This window comes from Cyprinus carpio, chromosome A3 (assembly GCF_018340385.1).
Source record: "Cyprinus carpio isolate SPL01 chromosome A3, ASM1834038v1, whole genome shotgun sequence".
Taxonomy (NCBI): Eukaryota; Metazoa; Chordata; class Actinopteri; order Cypriniformes; family Cyprinidae; genus Cyprinus; species Cyprinus carpio.
This window is the reverse complement of record NC_056574.1, coordinates 4,656,193-4,683,740: the sequence shown is the minus strand read 5'-3', so window position 1 is coordinate 4,683,740 and position 27,548 is coordinate 4,656,193. Positions and strand designations below refer to the sequence as shown.

General features: G+C 39.9%; 1 protein-coding gene across 2 annotated transcripts; it reads right to left on the bottom strand.

Moving 5' to 3' along the window:
- Positions 1-541: 541 nt before the first annotated feature.
- LOC109046536 (interferon-induced very large GTPase 1-like) lies at positions 542-22,626 on the bottom strand. Of its 2 annotated transcripts, none has more exons than XM_042716636.1 (7): positions 22,438-22,626; positions 20,672-20,725; positions 20,308-20,361; positions 19,589-20,182; positions 18,833-19,447; positions 12,917-12,984; positions 542-6,087 (listed from the first exon to the last, which is right to left on the bottom strand). In XM_042716636.1, the coding sequence occupies exons 3-7, from the start codon at positions 20,309-20,311 to the stop codon at positions 1,309-1,311; spliced, it is 6,060 nt and encodes a 2,019-aa protein (XP_042572570.1). In that variant the 5' UTR covers positions 20,312-20,361; positions 20,672-20,725; positions 22,438-22,626; the 3' UTR covers positions 542-1,308. The 2 variants fall into 2 exon arrangements, with proteins under 2 accessions (XP_042572570.1, XP_042572567.1); XM_042716633.1 differs by having other exon boundaries at positions 20,308-20,364; positions 22,438-22,625.
- Between the last annotated feature and the right edge of the window lie 4,922 nt (positions 22,627-27,548).

Genomic DNA, 27,548 nt, shown 5'->3' with positions numbered 1-27,548 from the left:
TTCTATTTTGTGGTAGTCCCCCAAATCATTTTATTCTCCTGCATCCCGCACACACATGAGTCTCTTCACGCCCGCACTCGCCCTCACCTATCAAGAGTTGTCCCGCGCTGCACCCTGTTGCTTTGGGTCCCGAGGTACTCCCGCGAGAGTGCATGTCTCTAATCTAAAGGCCAATATTCAGTTTTAATCTTAGCGCCACCTATTGGCAACAGGATATGACATGTTTTACACTAACTCAAACATACCATGTTCAGTCTGCAACAAAATTCACGTTTGGTAAAAGTCTTGGCCTGAAGACATCTACTTGCCAACATTCAGTTATAGTCATAGTGCCACCAGCTGGCAGCAGGAAGTTTAGAACAAATAAATGACTCCTATATTCCTCCTAGATTTACCACTTTAAATGCATATTGCCCACCGTTTACTGTTCCTTAGGCCACCGGGTGGAGGTGACTCCGAGTGCAAGGGCCCTTTAATGCTGTTTGTAACTTTAATTGTTCTTGTTCCCCCCTTTTTTTCTGAAAAAAAAACAAAAACAAATCTGATCCATCTTACTTTTATTATGGCTATTAAAGTCACACAAAATTATTTTCAACCTCAAATTATACCATCACATACAAATAAACCATCCCAAAAATAGAATTTCACATACCTCAAACAAATATAAAGGAATAGATTGGCGTCAATGTAAAATGTTTATCCTATGAAATAAAAATAAGAGTCTTGAGCCCTTTTTAGACGGTAATTGTTTCTCATGTGGACGCCTGTAAAAATAAATTTACATGGCACCTCATAGATAAAACTCACGGATTCGTATGGCGATTTATTCACACTGGAGAAGCGATTTATTCGTATGGCGATTTATTCACACTAGAGTTCTTTGATTCTACAAACCCAGGAATGCACGGCTCAATGTATTTTTTTATGAATATAATTGTATAAAATACATATTTTTAAATTGGTGGGAGAAAAACGCCACCAAATATACCCTAAAATCAACTAAAACTAGTGGACACTAAATCACTGAACACTGAAAACTAAACTAAATTTAAAAAGCCTTCTATTATTGCTCTGTCACAAAGTTGTTTTGTTCCAACATCTATAGTCTTAACCTGCTGATTAGTTTACCAGATCTTAAAATAGGACACTTAAATCTTTTCTTTAAGGTATCCCAAAAAAAAAAAGTAATTCAAATAATGAGAAACAGAAACACATTTTTTTTAAATGTTCAAAAAGTCAAAGACCTAAAAGAAACTTCAATTTCAAAGTTTCAACTCAAATTTCAACTTCAAGGTTCAATTGTAATAATTAATTGTATTTATCTAAGCTCTCGGTAGCATCCTGTTTTGAGTATGTTCTCCATTCACAAGGAATCTCACCACTCCCTTCAAATCTATTATTGTAGTATTTTTCCAGATCTTTCTGGAATCTGCACACAAACCACTTCCAGTAGGGCAGTACAGAGAGATCAGGGGTGATGCTCCAGTCTGCATAAACTCCTCCTGCTTTTCTGTAATCTCTCCATGGGACTCTATCATCTGAGTCATTGGGATAAAAATATAGATTGCTGTTTGCTACTGCTGATGTGCAGATATGTGTAGACAAGTTAGATGTATTTCTGTAATGTATCCCATTCAGTCCAATACTACGATGAAATTGAACACTGTGATCCTCATCATGGTTTTCTATGGTGTTGGTGCAGATGGCTGTACAGAATGGACACTGAACCCAACAGCACTGACAGAAGTGATCAATCAGAATCTCATCTGGCCTGAACTTATAGTCAAGATTTACAAGAAATGTCTCTGTGTTAAAAGTATTGCTGATGTCAAACATTATAGCTGTAATTTCTTCTCTAATGACATCTTCTAGGAGGTTGAAATCATCAACATCATCATGTTTGACTCCACTGAGGTCTTTTTCAGAGAAGATCAGATCATCTGAGAGCTGCTGTGTGAAACTCTTCAACCACAAACCAACATCTGCACTGTTCACTTGAACATGTTCAGTAGATTGATGAGCTGCTTTCATGATCTTCTGCTGCAGGAGTTTAATGTTCTCCTTCATCTTGGGTAAAACACTGAGACTGAACTTATCAGTGATGTACAGACTGACTTCATCTCTGATGAAACTCTTGAAGTGATCTTTAGGATTATTAATGTAGTTCATGAATTTGTCAAAATCCTCCTTTTCTGCCAGTCTCTTCAGGATGTGTTTCTCCAGATTTGATCTGTTTCCATTCAGTGATTCACAGTTTGATCTCATTTCATCCGTCAGATCTCTGGCAGTCTTCTTGTAGACACTCTGCTCAATGGGCTCTTTCAGTTTCTGACAGATGATCTTGCCAAAAATTGCAGTTGATGTTGCTCCATGACAGTATGTCTGGAAAATATTATAGCACTCTTCTCTCTTCTTCTCGACATATATTACAGGATCATTGGTTTCCCTGAACAGTCTGTGTTGGTCAGTGATCATCTTGTTTGCTCTCTTACAAATGGAAATAACCAAATCCATAAAGAATTGTTTCTTGAACACATATTTCACTGGCCCTTCCTCATGTTGTTTTACTTTCTTAATGATGTGATCTGTGAGTTGTTGAATGCAGCTAATGTTGTATCCCATCTTTGCAATATTAAATGACTGAATCATGTTGTCTGTCTGCTGAACAACATCTCGGACCAATATTCTTATTTGGGCTTCATCTACTGGAGACAGAATCGGAGTATATCGAAATGTTCCTCTAACTGTTCTGTAACCATCCTTTACACCCTCTGTAGTTCCCTTTTTTGTGGACTTTTTGAAAACAACATATTCAGAATAACTCGACACCGTGAAAATATGGTTATGCTTACTGCCCTCTTTCGAGTGGTCTCTTGGGAGACATCCTTCAAACATGTCACTGAGGAGGAGTTTCACATCCCTCAATGCATCAATGTGTTTGACTGAATGAGTGTCTCTGATGATCTTCTTCACGCTCTGTTCCCAAAACAAATCAAACTCTTTCTTCAGTGTTTCTTCATCTTTTGCTTTGTATTTCAGTTTTAAGGCAAGTTCTTTGCTCTTTTCATAGAGAGTGTTTTCGTGGTGTATACTCTGAGCATCAATTACTTTCCTCAGGTCTCGCTGCTGAACAATCTCATTTAATTTCCTCTTTGTTCCTTTTACAATATTTTCTTCAACATCTTTGATTTTATTTTCAAATGATGTTTTCCATTGAATCAGTATATTTGCATCTGTGTCTTTCTCAAAGAACTCTGACATTGATTTCCTAACTTCTTCACTTGTCTTCTTCAATTCTCTTTGAAGATCAATTTCATCAACTTCATCAATTGTTTCATTTTCAATTTTGTTGTGTAGTTTGTTCTCAGTTTCCAGCATAGCACTGCGAAGACTCCAGGACCACTTGCTGTATTTTGTCTCCAGTTTCCTGTAGGCCGAAATCTCCAGAGAATTTCTGAAGCTGAAGACAAATCTTTCATTCAGTAAAGCCTCCCAAAGATCTTTAATACGGTCTTTTAAGTCTACCAGAACCATTTCATCTGATTTTGAGGCATGAGACATAATAGTTTTCTTTAGTTCTTGAATGTTCTCACAGTAGTTTGGGTTTGGTGGTGCCATTGGTGGGCTGCCCTCCCAGAGATGAGCAAAATACTTTACATCATTCTGTACATCAAATGTAATGATATCACTAAAACATTCTGCATCACAGACTTCCTCTTTGGCGGCAAGTTTTGTCATCTCATCCAGTGTTTTCTGCAGTCGTCTCCTTCCCTCCATGTTTTTCTCTCCAGCTGTGACGTCAGTAACATTCTGATGCACAAACACACAGCTGGGATTCAGTCTGACCTTCTTCATCCTCATGAAGGCCTGAACAACAATCTGAAGAATCTCCTGTATCTCAGCAGGATTTTCTCCAAAGATGTTGATCAAGGTCAGATTTCCAATACCAACAGCAAATGTGGCCAGTTCATTGTCATGATCTCTTGTTGATCTTCCCAGTTCTAGAGCACAAAGACCTTCAGTATCAACAACCAGAATATAGTCAAAGTTCATCTGTGTTTTCATCTCATCTGACACTCTTATCAGCTGCATGAAAGCTCCTCTAGTGCACCTGCCAGCACTGACTGCAAACTGGAGTCCAAACATGGCATTCAACATGGTGGATTTCCCAGAGCTCTGAATCCCTAAAACTGACAGCACAAAGACTCTCTGGTCTCCCAGTTTCTGGATGAGTTGATCTAGAACAGCAGAGATCCAGATCACAGGAACATGAGCAGCATCTCCATCCATCAGCTCCAGTGGAAACCCAGAGATCATCATCTCAGCTGCAAGACTCGGGAGAGAAGAGAAGTGAACCTGCAGGTCTTTCTTGTTTTTCTTCACAGATGAACATGATTCATAGATCTGACCGATCTCCCTCATGATGTGCTCCAAACCAAAGGTTGCAGCTTGAAGATCCTCAGATATTCTCTCAAGTTCAGTTTGTTTAAATGTCAGTTCTTCTGGTTCATGTTTCTCTTTCAGTTTTAAAACCGTTGACAACTTTTCATAATATTTGTGATGTAGAGCAGAAAGATCAGTTGATGTATATTCATCCAGGAGGATTCTGAGCCATTTAAGGAAAAACATTTTATTTTCAGCATGTGAACTAATTTCTTTAATGAATAGCTTCATAAACTCACTGATTTCACATTCATGCTGTTGTTCTCTGATTTTCATAGTTTCTGAGTGTTTTTTACTTATTTCCATTTCGGTCTCATCTGCTCGAGGCCGATGTAGTTCTTTGTTCTTCTGACTCCACTGATGCCACAGTTTCCCCTGATGAGGCAGAAACGATTCTTTGATTTCTGTAAGATCTTTCTTCTCCAGTAAACTCATCATCTGTTGTGCTGCTTCTCTTCCTCTCCTACAATCATCATCATCTTCCTCATCTACTCTGATGTCTGAGTGTTTGGACACATCTTCAAGTCTGAAAGTGGAAGATGATTCTGAGAGACAATCTTTAATAGCTCTTCTGAGTTCATCAGAAACAGCTGGCTGACATCTGTCTTTCAAACCAATTTTATATTTTCCTTTTTGCATCAAAGTGAGAATTGAAACATCCTCAGTAAAAAGACAAATGAGTGGCTTTCTGTTCCCATACAGGTTTTGTATCTTTGCTGCATGTTTGTCATTCCTGTCGAGTCGTGGTAGAAGAACAACATTGACTGAGCTCATTTCAGTGAGGATCTGCAGCTGTTTCTCATGGTCTCCTGCGTCACCGTGTAGATTACAGAACGCTACACACTCAGTGAATTTATCTGTTTCTCTTCCAGAAGGGCAGAACCAGGCGATCTCCACCACTCCATCCATCAGGACTCTGGTTTTGCTGCTGCCTGGGCAGTTCCTGTGGAAGAACGTGTTGTGTTTCTCATTGATCAGACTGTTCATCAGCTGAGACTTGGATGAAGACACAGAGCCAAACCTGAAGAAAAACACCACTGGAGTTTCTGCCTTGTCGATCGACTGGGTTTGACTGATGATTTCATTGTTGGTGTTTCTCATCTTCCAGCTCTTGTTGATTTGTCTGAATGTCCAGAGAGGAAACTCAATCTGTTGAGTGAATGGATCAGGAACAAGCAGAGGCAGAGCGTACTGACACTGGGACAGTTTAGTCACCATCAGCTGCTTCAGAAAACTATCAGCACAATGAAACGCAGCCATCTGAACATCCATCGGATGAACAGGGTCAGATTGGCTTGTTCCTTTGTTTGACAAAGACACCGCTTTGAATATATCACCACTGTCTTCAGCTAAGTCAGTATCTCTTTGTTGTGTTTGATCCTGTTCACTAGCCTTATTAACATGAATGTATCTTGCTCTGTAGTTCATCATCAGTAGTTTTTGTACTAAAGTCTGAATCAGCTCTTCTTCAGCACAAGATTCATGGGCCAGTAATGAATGTTCAGTTAACTGAAGGACATCTGCAGCTCTTAGGTTACAGTGCCTGGCTTTAAGATGAAGTCTATCAAAGAGATGCTTTGTTGTTTTAAAAAAATATTTTCCTTTGTCTAGTTCAGATCTTGTTTCTTCTATTGAAACCATTATCTGTAAAAGAAACAGCATAATTAAAAAAAATAGTTTTTCTTTAAAGCACCTTTCCATTGCTCAAGGATGCTTGATGTAGATTATAATAAGAAAAGACAACACCAACAGAGTAGACAATATTGACAAACAAAAGTACAAGCGGAGAATTAGAAAATTACAAAATAGTAGGTTAGAGCAAGGATAATGCAAACAAACAAAAGGGGATTATTAGACAGGGTTGCACACAGCAGCAAAGAATCATGCACCAAGAAATACTAAACACATCCTGCTACAACATAATTGTAACTGTGTTTCCCTGACAGATTTTTGAAATTGCAAAATTTTATAACTTTTATAAATAAAACAATTCCAAAATGACAGCATTTCCACTAATCGATGTTATGCAACTAAAACAATTTTTTTCCTCTCTCGATAAGTCATGATGAGGGATGTTGGTAGGTTTATGTATATTGCAGCCACCGCACTAGCCATTATTTTTAATCAAGGAAATGTAGGCATGTATCTTTAGGTGACATAAAGCCAAGTAACATTAATAATACTTGAAAGTGAAAGTGAAAAGTGAAAGTGACGTGACATTCAGCCAAGTATGGTGACCCATACTCAGAATTAGTGCTCTGCATTTAACCCATCCGAAGTGCACACACACAGAGCAGTGAACACACACACACACTGTGAACACACACCCGGAGCAGTGGGCAGCCATTTTTTAAGTGAAAGTGACGTGACAATCAGCCAAGTATGGTGACCCATACTCAGAATTCGTGCTCTGCATTTAACCCATCCAAAGTGCACACACACAGAGCAGTGAACACTGTGAACACACACCCGGAGCAGTGGGCAGCCATTTTTTTTGCTGCGGCGCCCGGGGAGCAGTTGGGGGTTAGATGCCTTGCTCAAGGGCACCTAAGTCATGGTATTGAAGGTGGAGAGACTGTACATGCACTCCCCCCCACCCACAATTCGTGCCGGCCCGAGACTCGAACTCACAACCCTTCGATTGGGGAGTCCGACTCCTTAGGCCACGACTTCCCTGGTAATCCTATCGAGAAAAGGGAACAGAGATGTTGTGTAGAAGTCCAGCACAAGGGGTCGCACTTGGGAGCCCAGACACCTCTGACATCGAGAAAAGGACAATGACAATTGGCGAGCAAAATCTGCATAGCTGGCCACGCCCCAGAAATCCAGGTATAAATAGGCCAGTCTGGCATGAGGGACACAACGTCTCCATTCCCTCCATCAGGGAACAAGGGTTACCATATGTAACGAGACGTTCCCTTTCAGTCGGTCACTTCAACGTTGTTGAAGTCCGACACTAGGGGTACCTATACAAAATGCCACAACTACTGAACCACGTTATGAGTTCAAAGCAACACAAATGTTGACAAGCCCAGCATGTCACAACCAAATGCACCTCTCCTCCTCGTAACCTTCAAAGACTTATGACCTCACTTCTCGCAGCTGCCACATAAGGCAAAGGTCACCTCAGCCTGAGCCTTTTTTTGTCTTTTCACAAATAAGAATTCAGATGAAAAGTTTAAAACATTTTCCCCAGTGGAGAAAAGAGACCATATCATATCAAAAGAGACCATATGGAGACCATATCCTACCCAGTGGGGGAGGTATTGTGGGTATACATCCTATGGATTCACTGAATCAAGTACTACATAGGCAAGGTTTCTGTGATGTGCTCCCCATGAGGGTAGAACTACCAAGCACAGAAACAAGACAGATCAGTTGTCCATCTAAGAGAAACACAGTCCTGGTTATGGACAGGACGGTGGATAAATACACATAGGGCCACTACATTTGGAGCACTAATCCATTATGAGAGATCACTTGAGAGATACTTACATGTAATAGACTCAAGTAGTCAGTTTGTCTGAAAAATTCAACTACATAAGAAGTGCTGAAGTGAAGTAAGGGTAGTCCAGGGTTTATAAGAATGAACTGAACTGGACTCAATAAGTGCAATATTTCGCCTCAAAAAAGGGGAAGCGCAAAGCAAGCTCTACACCATAGCAGCCATCTAAGTAGAAGAATCAGTACTCAACACCCTAGGTGAAACTGGTTCCATTCTCAGATTATAAAAACTTTTAAATGTGTTCGATGTAGCCCTACAAGCAGCTTTACAAATGTCTGCTAATGAGGCACCATTTGCTAAAGCGGATGAAGCCGCAATGCCTCTGGATGAGTGAGCCCTCACTCCCAAAGGGTATAGTAAACCTCTGGCCTCATAGGCCTTAAGGATAGCCTCCTCCCTAGGTCGCTTGTCTCAGGACCTCTTTGAATCCTTATTCTTCTTAGTTCCTTATTCTTCTTAGCATCCTGATGATGGGCAGGCGTTGCCACCTTCCTTCATGGTTAAGACTGTTGTTGGGGCTTCTCTACCAGTCCAACATGCTGCTGGGCCTGATAGTCTTAGTAGGGGGCCGTCCCTGGTGATGAGCAGGCAGAGGAGGATGTGCTTGATGGCCACCATCTGCTTTTTGACTGCAGAGAATTGTTGGGAAAATTTTTCCACGGTGTTGCCGAAGAGTCCAACCTGGGAAATGGGAGTGTTGAGAAAATGTACTTTCTCAACATCACGCATCTCTGCCAGATTAGGCCACCGGTGGTACTTCTGGACCATCTTAGTAGACATTACCCATCTTAGAGCCTGTGAATTTTAGAGCCCAAAGGCTGTAGTCAGTTGCAGATCGCAGTTCCTGCGAGACCTCTGGGTTGGGACTGCCCTCTTGCAGTTCTTTCAACACCTTGGCCTGGTAGATCTGCCAGATGGCCATGAAGTGCAGGGTGGATGCAGCTTGTCCAGAAGCTGTGTAAGGAAAACTTACAGGCCCTGGACGGGAGCCTCAGATGGCCCCGCAAAACTCAAAACCCAAAGATGAGCTCTCAAACTCATCCAGAAGCTCTACCAGGGTGCACGATACATGAGAGGATCGGTAAGTCCGTCGGGAGTCACATGGCGGAGCCATTCCCTCCTCCCTACACTCTTCACCAAAGCACATCCCTGCAGCTTCATACCTGGAATGGAAGGACCAGAACTCGAAGCAGAAGGGGTGACTCATGGACTTTTGGAAAAGAATGCGAGCCGCAAGCCACAAGCCACGAATGGAGCGTGCCTATGGGCAAGTTTTCACAAAGAGGATATACACCGTCTACGAGTGACGATTCAGCATGGACAAAGCGATCGTGTCCATCAGAAGCCAAGATGTAAAACATGTAACCATGTTTTACAGCATAAAAACCTTTTTGCAATATGTGGGAGTTTTCACAAAATAGACGTGTTTCCATTGGGCGTATTCCGTGAATTAGCTCTTTTAGAGGATTTGCTCTTTTAGAGGAAATAAGCTCTCAAAGATCGCCGCTGAAGCACCCAGGGGTGCTCTCACAAAACTTAGCTGTGTACAGAGAGAGAGAGACCGCTGCCTGTGCTGCTTGTCCAACGACAAGAGGATTGAGCACTAAATTAATCAGCTATGCAGATTTCAAATTGTCATTGGCTTTTTCTCGATGTCAGAGGTGTCTGACTGAAAGCTAACTGGTATAAACACAAGCATTGACCACAGTGGCCTAAATCAGCTCCAGTGGCCGTGTTGGAGCCATAATGGGCCGCAAACATGTGCAGTGTAAACAAGAGGTTATTCCAAGCATTATTAGCAGGGAAAGCTCTTAAACTTGAGTGGCCATGTATGAGGTGTTTCTTGGAGGTTATAGCACATTAAAGAGTGATCATGTGAATTTTATGTACACCAGGTGACCTGTAAATGCACAAAAAAACCCAAAAAACTGTTTCCTTTGCAGTTTTGTGAAGTAGTCCTTTTCTGAATTGCTTTAAAAACCACCTCACGTGAGCATAAAAACCTTTTTGCAATATGTGGGAGTTTTCACAAAATAGACGTGTTTCCATTGGGCGTATTCCAGTTCGCAATTTCAATTTGCACAGTTTGAAGGGTAATGGAAATGCAGCTAATGATAACATACAAAAAACAAATGGGTTTTGAGTAGTAATTTGAATTCAGAAATATTATTAATGCAAGGGAGTGATTTGAGGAGAGAATTCTATAGTTTGGGTGCAACAACACTAGATGATTTACCACCCATTGAAGAGAGTTGGTAATGAGGAACAAAGAGAAGGCCAGATTCAGAAGACTGCCATGAGAAGCAGCAGATTAATGAAAAGGGCATTACAGTAATCAAGATGGGATAAAATAAAAGGATGGATGACTGTTTCAGCATCTTTGACACTGATGAAGGGTTAGAACTCAGCAATGCAACATATGTGAAAGAATGCTGATTTGGTGATAGAGATGATAATTAAGATTCCAAAATGTGATAAACGCCATTTTTAAAAAAAAAAAATGGAGTTTCCGCCAAAATCAGCATCGTATCTGGTCAGTGCTGAAAGGTCCATTTTTAATTTTACGCATAATGTGATATCCGCCAAGTTATTCTGTTATATTTTCTCCTTTTCTTTCCAATCCATGACAAATACCAGTCTCACTTCTCTGCAAAATGCCATATATCTGCTCAACCAATCACAGCACACCATTCCACGCACTCTAGACAGTAATGGCAGCACTTTGAATACACTCGGCATCCTAGTTTTCCTCATCTACTTTGTGATCATCAAACAAACTTAAGGGCTGCACGATAAATCGCATGAGATTGTCAAACGCATCTTGTCAGTAAAGCCGGTTCTGTGATTATTAGTTAATCTCCATCACATGCTTTCAGATGGATACACAGAGCCGTAGATTACTGACAAACTATACAATATCACATTTCTAATCGCAGATGAGTCGCAGTCAATTATGCGATATTGTGTAGCTTGTCAGTGTAAGTGTTTTTATTAATGCCATTTATGTTTTTGTTAAAGCAGCATATAGCACTAATGACCTAAATGAATGTAACATGGCAAAGATGAATGCACTTTTGGAAGTTGATTGTTAGGGAAATGTCATATTGGAATTTCTGTGGGCTAATGTGATGTTGTTCATGTTCTTTTTTCATGATGAAATTTTATTTTATTGCTGTAATTAAGTTATAGGATTAACAAGATGACCCGCTGAATTCATTTTGGGAACGATGACTGATGAATGTATTTTTAGTCCAGTGCCTGCATATAAGATTAGTATTAAAATTAAAAACTATGGGGGGAAGGGCCTTTTCCTGTAATGCGCCGAAGTTATGGAATACATTACCTGCGTCTATCAGGGATGCTGCTTCTGTGGATTGTTTTAAGAGACTTCTTAAGACACATCTTTTTACTCAAGCTTTTAATTTATAAATTGTGTATTTTTGATACTTATTTTTTTTACTGCAATGTTTGTTTGATTGTTTGACTATTTTGTATGTTGTAGCGCTTTGAGCATGTGAAAGGCGCATTATAAATAAAATTTATTATTATTATTATTATTATTATTGACCAAGTTCAGAGACTGCCATATGTGGATTAACCATGTTGTGTATTTTCAACAGTTTCAATATGAAAAATAGCTTTTATATTGATTAATGGATTTATTGCATTTTTGGAAAAAAAAATTATATTTTTTATAAATCTTTGAAAATCAAAATCTGGATTTTATTTTTTTTATGTTATTATAACCTAACGATGCTATGTGAAAGTTTGAAACAGAAAATTGTGGTTTTCATCTTGCCACTTTCTTTTTTACTCAAATTAATCAAAATTAATTTATAGTGTTTTGGAACCAATCTCTTCATATGATCCTTAAAGGTGAGAGAGGAATCAAAATAAGACCTAGATTTTTCACAGTACTGGATGGTTTGATGAGAGTACTAGCAACCTCACAGGTAAAATCAATAGAATTTTGCTAGTAAGTAATAGAGTTCGAGTAATGACGATCTCAGTTTTGTCCATGTAAAAAAAAATAGAGCTGAGCCATTCTTTTATTTAATCCACAATGTAATTCTGTTTGAATGGCTAAAGCAGGCATACAAATAGTGTGTATTTGAATGTCATCAGGATATAAATTATCATTAAAACCATGTTGATGTAAAATAAGAGATAGAATGTAAATAGTGAATAACAATGGATAATTAATTAATTGGAAATTTGCAGTAAAGCACATTATTAACTAGTGTGGGACTGCAACTGGTGATTTTGATGTTATTTTGCTGGATTTTAGGTTAATTCCATATATGCTTGAATATAAAGATGTTTGAATGCTATGTGTTTGGAAAGTACCTGAAATACTTAAAATGATATCAATGTAGAGTATAAACAAATGCACTTGACCTTCTTTGTTTGTAATGTAGAACAGGATGATATGAGCAAAAAGGGAAAATCCATGTACTTACTAATGTCGGCAATTAACAACAAAGGTAAATGAAAAAGTGCGAGAAGACAACAATCACAGGTGACAGCGCAAGGACCTCTGGTGAGTAAGATATGATTTTCAGAGACTGATACTGTTATAACAGGAAGATAGGATCATGCGAGATGAGTTACTGAATGAGATAGAAGTGAAAGGGTAAAAAGAAAGAGGTGTAAAGCATATTGCCAATCCATACTGCATATGGAAATGCCCTGACACATCAATAACCCTGTATGATGAGCACACACTCAAAAGTTAAACTCTGGAAAGCTGCTCTACAAAAGCAGGATTGGACACCCCTACAGTTTTGCATCCAAAATGTCGAAAAAAACAAACAAACAAACAAAAAAAACCCAGATGAAATTAGATTAAAAAAACACTTAAAACTGTAATCAAACTTTTGCATCCTATGTTAATTAAAAGTTTAAAAAGTCTAATTTTGACATTGTGCACCTTCTGTATTATACAGTTACCCTTCAGCCAGCACATACCTTTTGTGTTCCTCTCGTTGCTCTTGTAGTGGTGTGCTCAGGGCTCTCATTCTTGACTGTGGTTTTATCTTTTGAAACAAAAGAAACAGTGGAAAACAAATAGTATTTAATTATCAGAAGTGGTAATTACTGTGCTTGAATCAATGTAGCATAGTTTTTGAGGGGGTCAAAAATTAATACAATTTAAAATAACTTTTGGGGAGTAAAAATGTCCTGGTTTATGCATGAAACCATAGTTCCCTTAGGTAAGGAATTAGACACTGCACCTCTAGTGGGTCACTATGGGGAATGACGTCAAAATGACCAATGTCTGAAGCACATGCGAAAACACTCCATGACGTCATTAGTAGAGCACCTGGAAGTATAAGAGGGTCCTTGCAATACAAAACATCAATTTCTTGTCTGAAGGGGACGTAAACAGGCAGACCCTAGGCATGGCAGAGACAAAGTGTCTTGTTCCCTATCCCAGGGAACCATTGTTATATGCGTAACTCGAGATGTTCCTTTTCAATGGGTACTTGCACTGCTTTCTTTAGTGGACACTAAGGGGAATGTAATTCCCACTCTGCCATGCTGAGGAGGATGCCTGCCTAACTGCGGCAAAGAACACCAACAACAGTAGACAGGCATACATTGACTTCAACAGAACTAAACTGGACATCTGCCAAGGCACACCGATGATATTGGTGATATGTGATTTCTTGCTTAATCCTCTGAAGATCCTATCAAAGGAAACATGCCTCAACCATTACATCTTTGACAAAAACCCTCCAGAATAAGCAGCCTATAAAGTGACTCAACCTATAGGTGGACCATCTACTTAAAAACCTCTAATTACAAGGGAAACAGTCCAAGCCTAAAACAGTAACAGAGAGGGTTGTCCTCAAACAGACAAACCCTCCTTTTCAAGAAAGCTTAGGTGGACAGCCTAAATTCAAATGCTACTGATCCAAGGGTGGCAGCCCAAACCTAGTTTCCTTGAGAAACTGAGAAACCATAGGGGAACCTTGAAGTCTTGGGGAGCCTAAGTCAAAGAGCAGCTTTTCAAAGGGAACTGTCCTCAGACAGCTACCATCTCTGAACCGCCTAACTTACCTCCAATACAGACGAGACACCCTGACCTAGATCGTATCATAAGAAGGGAGCAAGGAGTTAGATACCCAAAGCCATCGGGTAGACATCTCTCTTCAAACTACAAAAAGGGAAGTCTATAAAAGGAAACCATTCAAAACAAAATAAGCTTCCACCTACATCCACCTACAGAGGGAGACTCTGTGGAGCTCAACCTAAGGAACCAAAAAGGGGCACCATCCACTTAACCTTTTGAGCGGTACAGAACCACATGTGGTATTGTTGTTTCTGTGCCACTGGGAGTACGGGCCCACATATGGGATTTAGAATATTCAGTGAAGTCACATAATTGCCAGATTCAAACTGTGCTTTTGCATTTGGCTGACGCTGAGCCAAAGATGGACATGCTCAGTATTTGTCATATAATCACAACTATGCAGTGTTTTAATCCACATAATGTTTACTTTAGGTTTCAGACATTTAAATAAACATAAGTACTAGTAAAATAATACATTTAGTGTTTGTAAAATACACACAATATATATATATGGAAACAGCAATAACAATCCATTCAAATATAATATGCACGCTCCTCAATCATGCACAAAATGCATCAATCATACGTGTTCTCAGGTCCTCCAACAGAGGCACATGCTACCTGAAGTGTTGTGCAGAGTGTTTCCTAATAACATTATCTTTCAAATGTACACAACTGAATGGATCGCGAAGACAAAAAGAAGTCGATGTTGTGTATTGCAGGCTCCCTCTTTTACTCCAGGGAGCTCCACTAATGACGTCATGGGCTATCACTGGAGTGTCTTCACATGTGCTTCAGACATTGATCATGCTGATGGCATTCCACATAGTGTCCACTAAAGGACACAGTGCGAGTTCCAATTGAAAGGGAACTGCAAGTAATGATGCTGATAACCAAATTTTTAATAGCTTGACAGTAGTGTCCAGCGTGAAACAGTGAAACTATTTCGACAACTAATCAGAATCAGAAGGAGCTTTATTACCAAGTATGTTTACACACACAAGGAATTTGACTTGGTGACAGGAGCTTCCAGTGCAGAAGAAAGTACACACAGTGCAAAAATACATAGAAATACACACTAAAGATGAAATAACACTAACATAAGAAGAACAGAAAAATAAATACACTATATACAGAAATAGAAACATAGGAAAAAAAAACATAATTGTTTAAATTGAATGTGCAGTTATGTTATTTACAAGGGTCTGGGTCCAAATGCAGGTCTTTATTTATAAGTCACAAAAGTAAACAAAAACACAACTAAAAGCACCCCAAAGGGGGAAAAAACTGAGTAACGTAAATCCTGAAAATGTTACAGAAACAGGGTTAAGACACAAATACGGCCACTTAGTGCTTGCATCAGTCAACAACTAATAATCCAGCCCAGAGAGGCATGGGAAAGGAGTGTAAATAGCCATCAGGATGGGCAACAGCTGTGTGTGTGTGTGTGAGTAGGTGAGCAGGTGTGTGGAGTTAAGGTAAAGGAGTCCAGGAGGATGGGAAATGGCAACCTCTGGTGGTGAGAGGGAGAAACATCGGGCCCGGACTTATGACAGGACCCCTCCTCTAAGGAACGGTTTCCAGAACGGGGGCGGAGCAGGGAGAGGAGAGGAGAGGGGAGGGGAGGGATCGGGGGCCAGGTCCGTGTACCGGAGGTGGACCTGGGGACTGAGGGAGAGCCAGTGGGATGGAGACCCAGGGCAGAACCAGCAGCCATCACAGCGGTGTGTGTGGAACTGCCAACTTGGAACAGGCAATGGCGGACCCCGCCGTCTTGGGAGCCTGATGAGCAGACTCCGCTGCCTCTGAAAGATTGTGAGTGGACACCGCCGCCTCGGGGGAACCATGATCGGGCATCGCCACCTTGGGAGCTTTGTGCACAGACCCTGTTGCTTCGGAAGATCTGTGAGCAGCCACCACCACCTCGCGGGAACTGGGAGCAGACACCGCTGCCTCGGGAGGATCATGAGTAGACACCGCCGCCTCGGGGGAAGTATGTGCAGACACCAGCACCTTGGAGGAACTGTGAGCGAACACCGCCACCTCGGGAGGATTGTGAGTGGGCACCGCCACTTTGGGAGCTTTGTGAGCAGGCACCGTTGTCTCAGAAGAACAGTAAGGGGGCGCTGGTGCTTCTGGACTTGGCTGCCAACTCGGGGGAACTGTGAACGGACACCGCTGACTCGGGGGAACTGTGAGTGGACACCGCAGCCTCGGGGGGACTGTCAGTGGAATCCTCTGCTTCGTGAAGGCCAGAAGCGAGCCATGCTGCCTCGGAGGGATCATCAGCGGGCTCCACCACTTCATGAAGGCATGAAGCGAACACTGCCACCTCAGGGGAACTATGAGCAGACACCGCTGCCTCGGTGGAACTGTCAGTGGAATCCTCCACTTCGGGAAGGCCAGAAGTGAGCCCTGCCACCTCGGAGGGATCATCAGCGGGCTCCGCCACTTCATTAAGGCCAGATGCAAGCCCTGCCGCCTCGGAGGGATCATCAGCGGGCTCCACCGCTTCATGAAGGCCTGAAACGAGCCCCATCGCCTCAAAGGGATCATCCATGGGCTCAGCCGCTTCGCGAAGGCCTGAAGTGAGCCCCTCTGTGTGCCAGAAGCAAACTTTGTGCCAGAAGCAAACACCGCCACCTTGGAGGGATCTTCAGCGGGCTCCGCCGCTTCATGAAGGCCTGAAGTGAACACCGCTACCTCGGGTGAACTATGAGCAGACACCACTGCCTTGGGGGAAATGTGAGCGTAATCTGCCGCTTCGGGAAGGCCTGAAGTGAGCCCCGTTGACTAGGAGGGATCATCAGCGGGCTCCGCCGCTTTGTGAAGGCCAGATGCGAGCCCCACCACCTTGGCGGGATCATCAGCGGGCTCCGCCGCTTCAAGAAAGCCAACAAACCCAGCCCATGATGCTCCAGGAACGGGCATTAGGGACTGGGTGTGGCAGACAATGCCTCTGACAAACCCTTGGATTGCCACTTTGGGAGAACTGTGAGCTGGCTCCACAGCTAACTTCACCCTGACGGCTAAGCCACTTAAATGCAGAGCCAGGTTGATGTAGTCTGGGTCCAAATGCAGGTCTTTATTTATAAGCCACAAAAGTAAACAAAAACACAACTGAAAGCACCCCAAAGGGGAAAAGAACAGAGTAACATAAATCCTGAAAACGGAACAGAAACAGGGATATGATACAAAAACGGCCACTTATTGCTTGCATCAGTCAACATTCAACAACTAATAATCTAGCCCAGAAAGGCATGGGGAAGGAGTGTAAATAGCCATCAGGATGGGCAACAGCTGTGTGTGTATGACTAGGTGAACGTGTTTGGAGTTAAGGCCAAGGAGTCTGGGAGAATGGGAAATGGCGACCTCTGGTGGTGAGAGGGAGAAACACCGGGCCCAGACTCATGACACAGACTCAATGATGACCAAGTAGAACTGTGTTTCCCCGGCTGGCAAAGGAAGTACAGCCTCTGCTGGACATTTTTACCAATGGAGTCTATGTGAATGTCCCACTTCAGGTCCTGAGAGATGGTGGTGCCCAGGAATGTGAATGACTCTATTGTTGCAACAGTGCTGTTCATGATGGTGAGTCGGAGGAGTGCAGGGGGGTTCCTCCTGAAGTCCACTATCATCTCTACGGTTTTGACCGTGCTTCAGGTTGTTGTGATTGCACCAGACAGTCAGCTCTTTAACCTCCTGTCTGTAAGCAGACTCGTCTCCATTGTGGATGAAACTGATTATTGAAGTGTCATCTGTTAAGTTTAGAAGCTTGACAGAGGGATCTTTAGTGGTGCAGTCATTTGGGTGCAGGGAGAAGAGCAGTGGGGAAAGCACACATTCCTAAGGGGCGCCAGTGGTGATCATGAGAGTCTTGGATGTGAGTTTGCCCAGCCTCACTACCTACTGCCTGTCTGTCAGAAAGCTGGTGATCCACTGACAGATTGAGGTTGGCATGGAGAGCTGAGTCAGTTTGTCTGAGAGAAGATTAGGCATGATGGTATTGAAGGCAAATAAGATCCTTGCATAATTTCCAGGTCTGTCGAGGTGTTGCAGAATGTAATGCAGTTCCAGGTTGACTGCATTATCCACAAACCTGTTTGCCCTGTAGGCAAACTGAAGAGGATCCAGCAAGGGTCCACTGTGTGTACCCTATGACTGTTTTTGTTTTGAATCTGCAGCAATGTCTGACGGGCAAATGACTGCCTCCAGAATTATTATTATTATTGTTATTTTTTTTTGAGTCTGAAAACCTTGAACATTTCCAATTTATCTTTACATTTTTACATTTGGCAGACACCGATATCGAAAAGGACATACAGCACTTAATCTATATATTTTCACAGTTCATGCACTCCCTGAAAATTGACCACATGACTTTGGGGTTGTGGTTTGAATCTAAATGTTGCAGTGAAAAAAAAAGGCTGCTTCTAAGGTTTTCACTTGGGTTCATAACTCACCTCATCTATGCAATTATACTCAAATATCCTGATCCATGTATGTTAGGGGTCTCCAAACTCAGTCCTGCAGAGTTTAGCTCCAACCCAACTTAAACACCTGAAGCAGCTAATCAAGGTCTTACTAGGTATACTTAGAACTTCCAGGCAGGTGTTTTAAGGCAAAATTTTATTTTATTTTATTTATTTTTTTATTAAGTAAATTATTCATCATTGGTGCTGTTTTTGTTTGTAATGACATAGCACACCAGTTAAGTTATATTGAAATGATAACATTTAGAGTAAAAATACATAAACACACAAATACATAAAACAGGTGAAATATCAGGAAACAATCCGATTTCTTACCGGTCTCATCTTTATTCTTTTGGAAGATATTTTGCCTTGTTAACACTGTGTTGTAAATGTCTGCAGTGTAGCACTGCTGTTGATTTTCCTTAAACAGATGCTCAATCTTGTTTATCAATTCACTCATCTCTGATTGGTTGTTCAATCTCTTGTTACAGGTCTGATATCTTCCTCCACATTTCTCCAGGAGCTGCTCCAGAACAATTTTGTTCTTCATATCATCAATTATAGTATCACACTCTTCTTCTGTCTCATAGGTGAAAAGAATCATCACAAACTGAAGAACTTTATCACCAAACACTCTCTGAAGCCATTCAAGTCCCATCTTATCAGCGTCTGTTAACTGACCCAGTCGCACAACAAAGATGAATGCATGGATTTTATTTTCATTCAATAGTTGGTCGATGAGATGATGCACAGAGTCAGTTTCATGTAAACTAATCATGTTTATTACTGACACGTGACGTTCTGCTATCTCCCTCTGTACAGGAACGATCCTGGATGTTTCTACAGTTTTAAAGGGTTTATCTTCTCCAAGTAGAATGTTTTCAGGTTTAAATTGGATAGATTCAGAGTTTCCAACGAGTGCAACAGTCAGTGTTGACTCTGTATGTCCTAAAGTAAATAACTCATTTTAAACTCCACAGTAAAAGATTGCAAGGATGCACAACTATGAAGTGTGTGATTGTTACTTCAATATATTTTTGTATTTTACCTATATTTATTAGAAACTACATCAAATATTTTAATACTCACCTCCTTCTGTAACCTGTTGCTCCATGGAATTCTCTGAACCTTCTGAACTTGCAAATTTATCACAAACAAGATAGCGTTTACTGTTAATTTGTGCAAAATTCTCTATTTTCTCTCTAAGATCAACAGAAGAGGTGCTTTTCTTAAGTTGGTAATGTCTGTTAGAACATTTTTTAATAATTTCCCTTATAACGTCATTGACTTTAGTCGGTTCACTGTCTGGTTCTTGTGTGCTGAGCACCATGGTATGTTCATAAACCTTGTCGGAGAAAGAGTGCAGCACCTTTTCCACATGCTCTTGATCTTCTCTTGAACACTGATCATTTTTGAGGACCAGAATGATCACGTGAGGTCCTGGATCAGACAGACGCATACACTCATTCACTGCCTCTGTGATCTGATGATCTGAGAGATGTGGCTGAAGCAGGTGAGGAACGTTTATGACTGTCTTGTGCATTCTTCTTTGTTTCTGCACTTGATCTGGAAGAGCTTCACTGTCAAACATTTTTTTACCTAATATTAAGTTTCCCACTCCGCAGTTTTCTGACAAGCTCTTGGCCAGCAGAACAATCCTCAGATCACCCACTGAAGCACACACTGTTATGAAAAAGCAGTACAAGAAAATTAAATCTATAAACTGCTCAAAGTTTCAGAATCAGAATTAACTATACTTACAAAGTGTGTGCAAACAACAAATTCTAAAGTTTAATTTAAATACTTACTCATGAGAGGTCTCTCCTTGCTTTGGCTTCTTCTGTGAGAAGTCTGCACAACTGCTGCTGAAGAGCAAGAAGCATTACAACAAAGTTCTGAATAGACTGAAACGGTTATATACTGGGCTGTATTCAAAAGTACAGAATTATACAGTAATGCTATGCGCATTGTGTATGTAAATAAAAAAAAATCAAGTAAAATAAAAGATCGTGTTTAATATGCATATTCCAATTACAAGTACTATTTTATGGATTGTATGATTACATACTGATTACATTACCTATCAGCCCATGGCTGTAACTTACCGTATTGTTCAGAATATAAGACAACCCTGATTATAAGACGACCCCCTTTTTTCAAGATGTAGCCTACCTTTTGGAAAAAGGCTTTTTGAAGACCAAATCTTGTCCTGTCTTGACCTAATTCCTAGAAAATGTAAAACATTTTCCAGTTAGGTAACTTATTGATAATTTTATAATTTACCAACATAACTTCTTTTGAGCTTTATTTATAATGAAGTGATATACAGCACAAACCGCCGCTGCATTAGACTAGAAAGGGACTTTGATTAGAGCATACAATTGAAGAGTGTGAGCAACAAACACAGTATAATAGCTGACAGGAAAGGAAAGTTATTTTTTTCTGAGGTGAGAGAGACTTTCATTTTTCTCTGCCACTTAAACTGCATCTGACAGAAGTGTCAACACATTCTAATAAGTATAAGTGCAGTATCATTTGGAACACAGATTTGGAACTTGATATCTCTAGTTAAAATGAAAACGTTATACTGCTCATTATCCGGTGGGCAAATGTATTCATTACTGGTTGGACAATTTATTTATTTTTTTTTATACTTTTAAATGTAATACACTGTAACAGTGTCCAATAGTGTAATGTTGTGGTAATATTTGTTTTTCTCTAATTTATGATAAGCAGCTACATTCTGCCCTAAGGTGAATCTTAGGCTGTTGGCTAGAAAAACAACATAGTAAAGATGACAACTGACAAAACTGGTTTAGAGAAGGGTGTATGATTTGCTAAAAAATTTAGACATTTCAGACATTTGTTCTTACATATCCCTTCATATGGTGTTAATTAGTTAGTTAGTTCGACCAAAGCCAGAAACGCTTTACAAAACAACACCCCATGACGTTTTTACTTTGGATTTAAGCTTTATCCATATTATCCTGAGGTTCCAAGAGTCATTCTAATCCAGTCTGTATCCAGGCTAGATGTGTGACGTATAACCAGTTAAGACCACACAGTCCTCTATGAAATATCAAATACCTCAACATAGACATCTGTGGCCAGATAAGACTGTAGCACCGACTCCAACGATCAGTGATATTTCTATTGCTGGTCAGACTACAAACACTGTTTATGATTTTACCTATGATTTTAGCCTGTTTCTGTCACAGTCTTCTTGTCACCATCTCATGTGGTATATCCTTTGTTTATACAGAGTTCATATTGTGTATATGAACTGAAACTACTGACTGAGAACACTGAAAAAATTAATCCATTGATCATTTATCATCATCTGTTGAGCTGCTTTGTTGATTAAATTGTAATTGTAATGACTAATTACTGACACTGATTTTACTGTAAAGCTGCTGTGAAGAAATCTATATTACATAAAGAGCTACATATGTAAACTTTACTATATGTGGTATACAAGTCATTTCAACCTATACCACCATTCATGTACCTGGGTGTTTTAGTTCTGTCCAACATTAGCAATTATTAAATACATTGTTTTTGTTTTTTTGTTGTTGTTGTTTTTTTTTGTTTTTTTTTCTGTTTACAGTTGTTTTTGTAATTAGTGAAAGATGCAAAATCAACATACTAATGTGTGCTGAATAATAATTAAATTTTAATTGAATATATCATTTTAGTGTACAATGTGATAATTATAACACATTTTATTAATAAATTGTTGATACTGATGATGCTTGTTACCAAATATGTATGGTTCACAACACTAAACCAAATGCAGAACACATTTGTTTTACAAGTAAAAAAATAAACTAAAAAGGTGAAAGCGAATTCCACTACCATTAAAGATAGTAACTGCAAATTACTGCTATCTATTTTCATAATAAAACAATCAATAAAAATGTTATAAAGAAAGGTTGTACCTGTGTTGAAGTGCTGTTAAATCTCAATTTAACGACAAAATGGAATGCATGACGAAGAAGATTCAGATTCAAAATTGTCTTTAACAATATCCACAGGAAAATCCGAATGAGGACAGACAAGCAAACACAGCAATAACTTAAAGGAAACTAATAAGGAAACAGCTGAACAAAATGACTAATCAAATGAGTAACCAAGGAAACTAACTATGAAATCATGCTGACAAAAAAAAAAAAAAAAAAAAAAAAAAGTCAAACCTGAACATAAATGTGACAGTGGGTGGAGTGAGTAAAATTTAGGCATCACTTTTACTCTTCACTGGTATGAGGAAGATTCTACGACTCCAGAATGAACAAAACAAGCAATCAACAGTGGAATGTTCTGCACAAGAAGAACATCATTAAAATGACGAAAGACCAGACAACAAACAAGTGACCAATCCTGAATAGCAACATCACAACACGCAACCATGCTGAGAATTCCGGGCAGAGAACAGCTTGTGATTAGTGTGTTTTTATGTTGGTACCCCTGGCTAGTTTAAGTCTGTCATGGATAAATAAGCACTGAAACTGCCAGCATTCATTCGAACAATATGTTCAAAATGGCTCATTTATTCTTTCACGAAAAAACACTGCCAAAAAAAGAGAAAAACTCACCTGAACAAATTAACCCTTTGATGCATACGATCACACTGGTGTGATAAGAACAATCAGTGCATCACGTGAAAGTGACTACCATGTCACTACCATTGTTTCCAGCATGATTAGCAAGTAACTAGCATGTCACTAGCATGGTTTTAACATGATTAGCAAGTGACTAGCATGTTATTAACATGATTAGCAACATACCATCATCATGATTAACAAGTTAGTAGAATGTTGCTAGCATGTTTCCAACATGATTATCAAGTGACTAGCATGTCACTATCATGTTTTCCGCATGATTAGCAAATGACTAGCATGTTGCTAGCATGATCAACAAGTGACTAGCATGTCACTAGCATGTTGTTAACATGATTAGCAAGTGACTAGCATGTTGTTAACATGATTAGCAAGTGACTATCATGTTGTTTACATGACTACCAAGTGACTAGCATGTCATTAGCATGATTAACAAGTAACCAGCATGTCGCTAGCATGTTTTCAGCATGATTAGCAAAATACTAGCATGTTGTTAGCATGATTATCGAGTTACTAGCATGTTGCTAGCATGATTAGCAAGTTACTAGCATGTTGTTAGTATATTTCTATGCTAATCCAGCTAAAACCAGCTAAAACCAGTTGATTCAGTAAAAAAAAAAAAAAAAAAAAAAAACAACAACAACAACAACAAAACAGCTAAACACCAGTTAAGACCAGCATGACCTGTTAAAACAGTGGCCAAAACCAGCTTGGGAGACCAGCCAAAGGAACCGATTAGCTTAGGCTGGTTTTACCTGTATTTGCAGTAGGGAGTTTTTAAGCTTTGCTATGGCAGTCGACAGCTTAAATACACCTTAAGTCTTATTGTATAAAAGTTTTCACCCCCTCAATGAAAGTCTATGGGATTTTAGGTGGTTTTGATAGTCTGGTTTACGAAAACCATAAGCCGGATCAGTTAGAAAAGATACAGCAACCCGAGTTAGACCAGTCTGAAGGTCTGACCCGAGTTTGACTGTTTGGCTGTAGCTTTAAAAGTCTAGGAGGAGATACATTTTAAAATTTAGTCTCAGAAGAAGAAGAAGAAGTTTAAATAGGATTTCAGTAAGTTGTTTTTTTTTTTTCTTTTTTTCAAGCCAACTTAATTATTAGGAGAAAGCAAGAAAGAAGTGGTTTTGTAGAGGAAATAGCTCTGAATAGCAATACTGATGGAACACTTTTAGGGTTTTCTGAGAGTTTTAGGACCATTAAAAATTTAGTATAAGCTGAACAGTTATGGATCCCTTTTACATGGGTCTGGAGAAATCACAGAATGCTCACAGTGTCCTCCTGCTCAACAGCAATGCCATGGGTGAGTAAAATCACACACACTAAACACCGGTGTCTCACTTGGACCCGCCGACCACAAGTCGTTTTTGTAGGCTAAGACCAACCTAATCTAAACACATCCAGAGGTGCTTAAGTGTATTCTTCAAGTATCGGTACTTTATTCTGAGTATTTTTATTTCACTTCACTACATTCCAAAGCAAAATATCATACTTTTTAATTCATTACATTTCTTAAAAACATGTCGGTCCTCGTGGTTCAGCAGTACACTGATGTGTGTGTGTGTGTGTGTGTGTGTGTGTGTGTCTGTGTGTGTGTGTGTGTGTGTGTGAGAGAGAGAGAGAGAGTTTCTCTGCCTCATTGCCCACAGTGTTTTCAATCTAAACACACAAAATAACACCAGAAAACTCAAATGCATATATGAAATACATAAATATTGATCTGAAGGAAGCTCACTTGTCACATAGACAGAAGGGTCCATCAGATTCTGTTCAACCAATGGAATGTTTATGAATTTGTAAAATGTATTTGCATAAAATTTTACATTTTCTTCTTTCCATTTTTGTTGTTGTTTGACAGATGTTCGGCCGCCCGGTTCTCCCAGGCTATTGGTCTCTTGGATTCCAACTTTGTCGCTATGGCTATGCCAGCTATGCAGAGATCACAGATCTTTACAATGACATGAAATCTGCTCAAATTCCTTATGTAAGCCATCGCATCTATTACAGTGTGCATGTGTGACTTTCTGTCTCCCCCTGAACACAACAGTTAACACAGTTATGTCACTCTCAGCGACCTTCAGAACTCGCAATGCTGTATTTCATAGCAATTGCATAGCATTACATTACATAGCAACCACTCACAACATGCTGCCCACATTTGCAGAATTAAATGTTTTAATATAAAGCATTGCTGAGTTTGCAATAAATGACTCAGTTGCATTATATTGAAAATATAGGTAAATGTAGTCTGACATCAGTCTGGTTTTCTTATTTTAGCCAGAAAAATGCAGTGAAATGTATTCTATACCAAAACCGCAGTTTTCATTGTTTGTGTGCTTCAGGACCCAGCGATAGCAGTCAACGAGACTAAAGGCTCCTGCCCTGCATTTGATACCGAGATTGAAAAAGACATTTTCATCAAATGGCCTCCTGAGTTGAGCAATGACATCGTGTGGGGAAAGGTATGACAAACACAAAGAGGAAGAAGAACATCTCTTGATTCTGAGTCAGTACCTCATAGTTTTACACTGGAAGGCCAATGAATCACCCCGTACTTCAGTGAGAAGTTTCATTAATTGTCATCTACAAACAGTTGATGAATGAAGCAGAATTGTGTTGATTATTTTCAAACAGTGGTGGAAGAATTCAGAGTTCCGAGTTAAATGAGGTTAAAGTGGGAAACTTCATCTGGAACGCAACATTAGTTGAAGATATTTTTTTATTTGTTTGAAACATGTTGATTAGAGAGCCTGTTCATCTACTGTTTTAAGTCATATACAGTGTGATGTGGACATGTACTGAAAGCAGCTTTTATTTTAGACTGAACCACTGATTTTATCTGTTGTTTCTGTCTGTTGTAGGTGTGGCCTGATTATCCCAATATATCTGTGGACAATACTTTGGACTGGGATACTCAAGTAAAGGTATCTCTCTCTCTCTCTCTCTCTCTCTCTCTCTCTCTCTCTCTCCCTCTCTCTCTTGTTCGTTTCATTGTCTTTTTCTTTATACCACTTTCTTTCTCTTTCTATGTCTCTTTAATTAGAGAAATGGACATATTTTCTCCGTTGCCCTATATCCAAGTCTATTTATAATGAAATCATCAGTGGGCTGTAATTGCAAATGCAGTTGATAAAGATGAGTGTGACATCATAGATACTGTCAACCAATCAGCATGTAGAAGACACGCCATCAGCCAATAAGCACATACTAGAAATATGCTATATCACCCACAGCATGTAGTAAACAAACTCAAATTTAGCCAATCCGACCAGATAAGAAGTGCATCAGCACATTGCTATTTAAACAAATTAGCATAATGCACATCTGTAATATCCAATCAGCATGTAGTAATGGATAAAGCACCTTGTTCAACCCAATGTTTCTTTCATTTAACCATTCAGCTTTTCAGATCTTTCGTGGCATTCCCTGATTTCTTCAAGACCAGTACAGCAGAGTGGTGGGGACAACATATCAAAGACTTTTACAACAACATCATGAAGTTTGACAGGCTTTGGATCATGAGTGTTTTGTTTTTGTCATGTTTCATGTTGACATGAAAAGTAAAGCAATTTCATAAGGATGACAAGATCTGCGCCTTTACACAACATTGTTGCTCTTAAAACTCTAGCCGTAGCAATTAAATACCTTGAGGAAAATGAATGATTCATAAGAATGTTGTTGAAATCCCAACACGGATGTTGATTCAGGAAAACATCTTAATTGACAAAGTCATTGTGAACTGTGCAAGAAACAATCAAGATTTAGCCTAGCCACGCCCCATTTCTGCTCTCATTTGCATATCATCACTGTTTTCTCTTTTGGATTCATTGGATGATAACACTGTGATTGTGTTTTGCTTTCTGAAGGATATGAATGAGCCAGCCAGTTTAGTGCATGGCACCGTCGGAGAGAAGTGTCTAGGGGATCCAACTTTGGAAAATCCTCCATACATGCCCCGTCAGTGCTTATGAGTGCGTCCTGGCATGTGTACTTGACTACAGAGATTTTATAGTCTGACTACATAGTGTGTGCTGTGCATAAATACAATGTGTGATAAATGCGTCAAGAGCACTCATACACACATTATTATAACCAGGGTCCCTGCCTCTACTGAATTATTTTTATCTCCGGTGGGGATAAAAAAACATCCTGCGAACAGCACCAAAGTCCAGATGTGAATCAAATGATTCTCGATATGCGTTCCATTACTGTAAGTTCTTTGCTTTGACACACATTATCTGGTACTTGCCTAAAAAGACAGGTTTATGATGTGCTTTGTTAACAGATTACACTAACATTAGGTTACTTTAAAGCCCTGCTCTGAAAATAAAGTTTTCTAAATCACTCAGCGTGACACGTGAGAGCTCGCGCTCTTCAGAGACAATAAATCACTATGACAGAGCTCTGCAATCTCTGATGTAATCAGC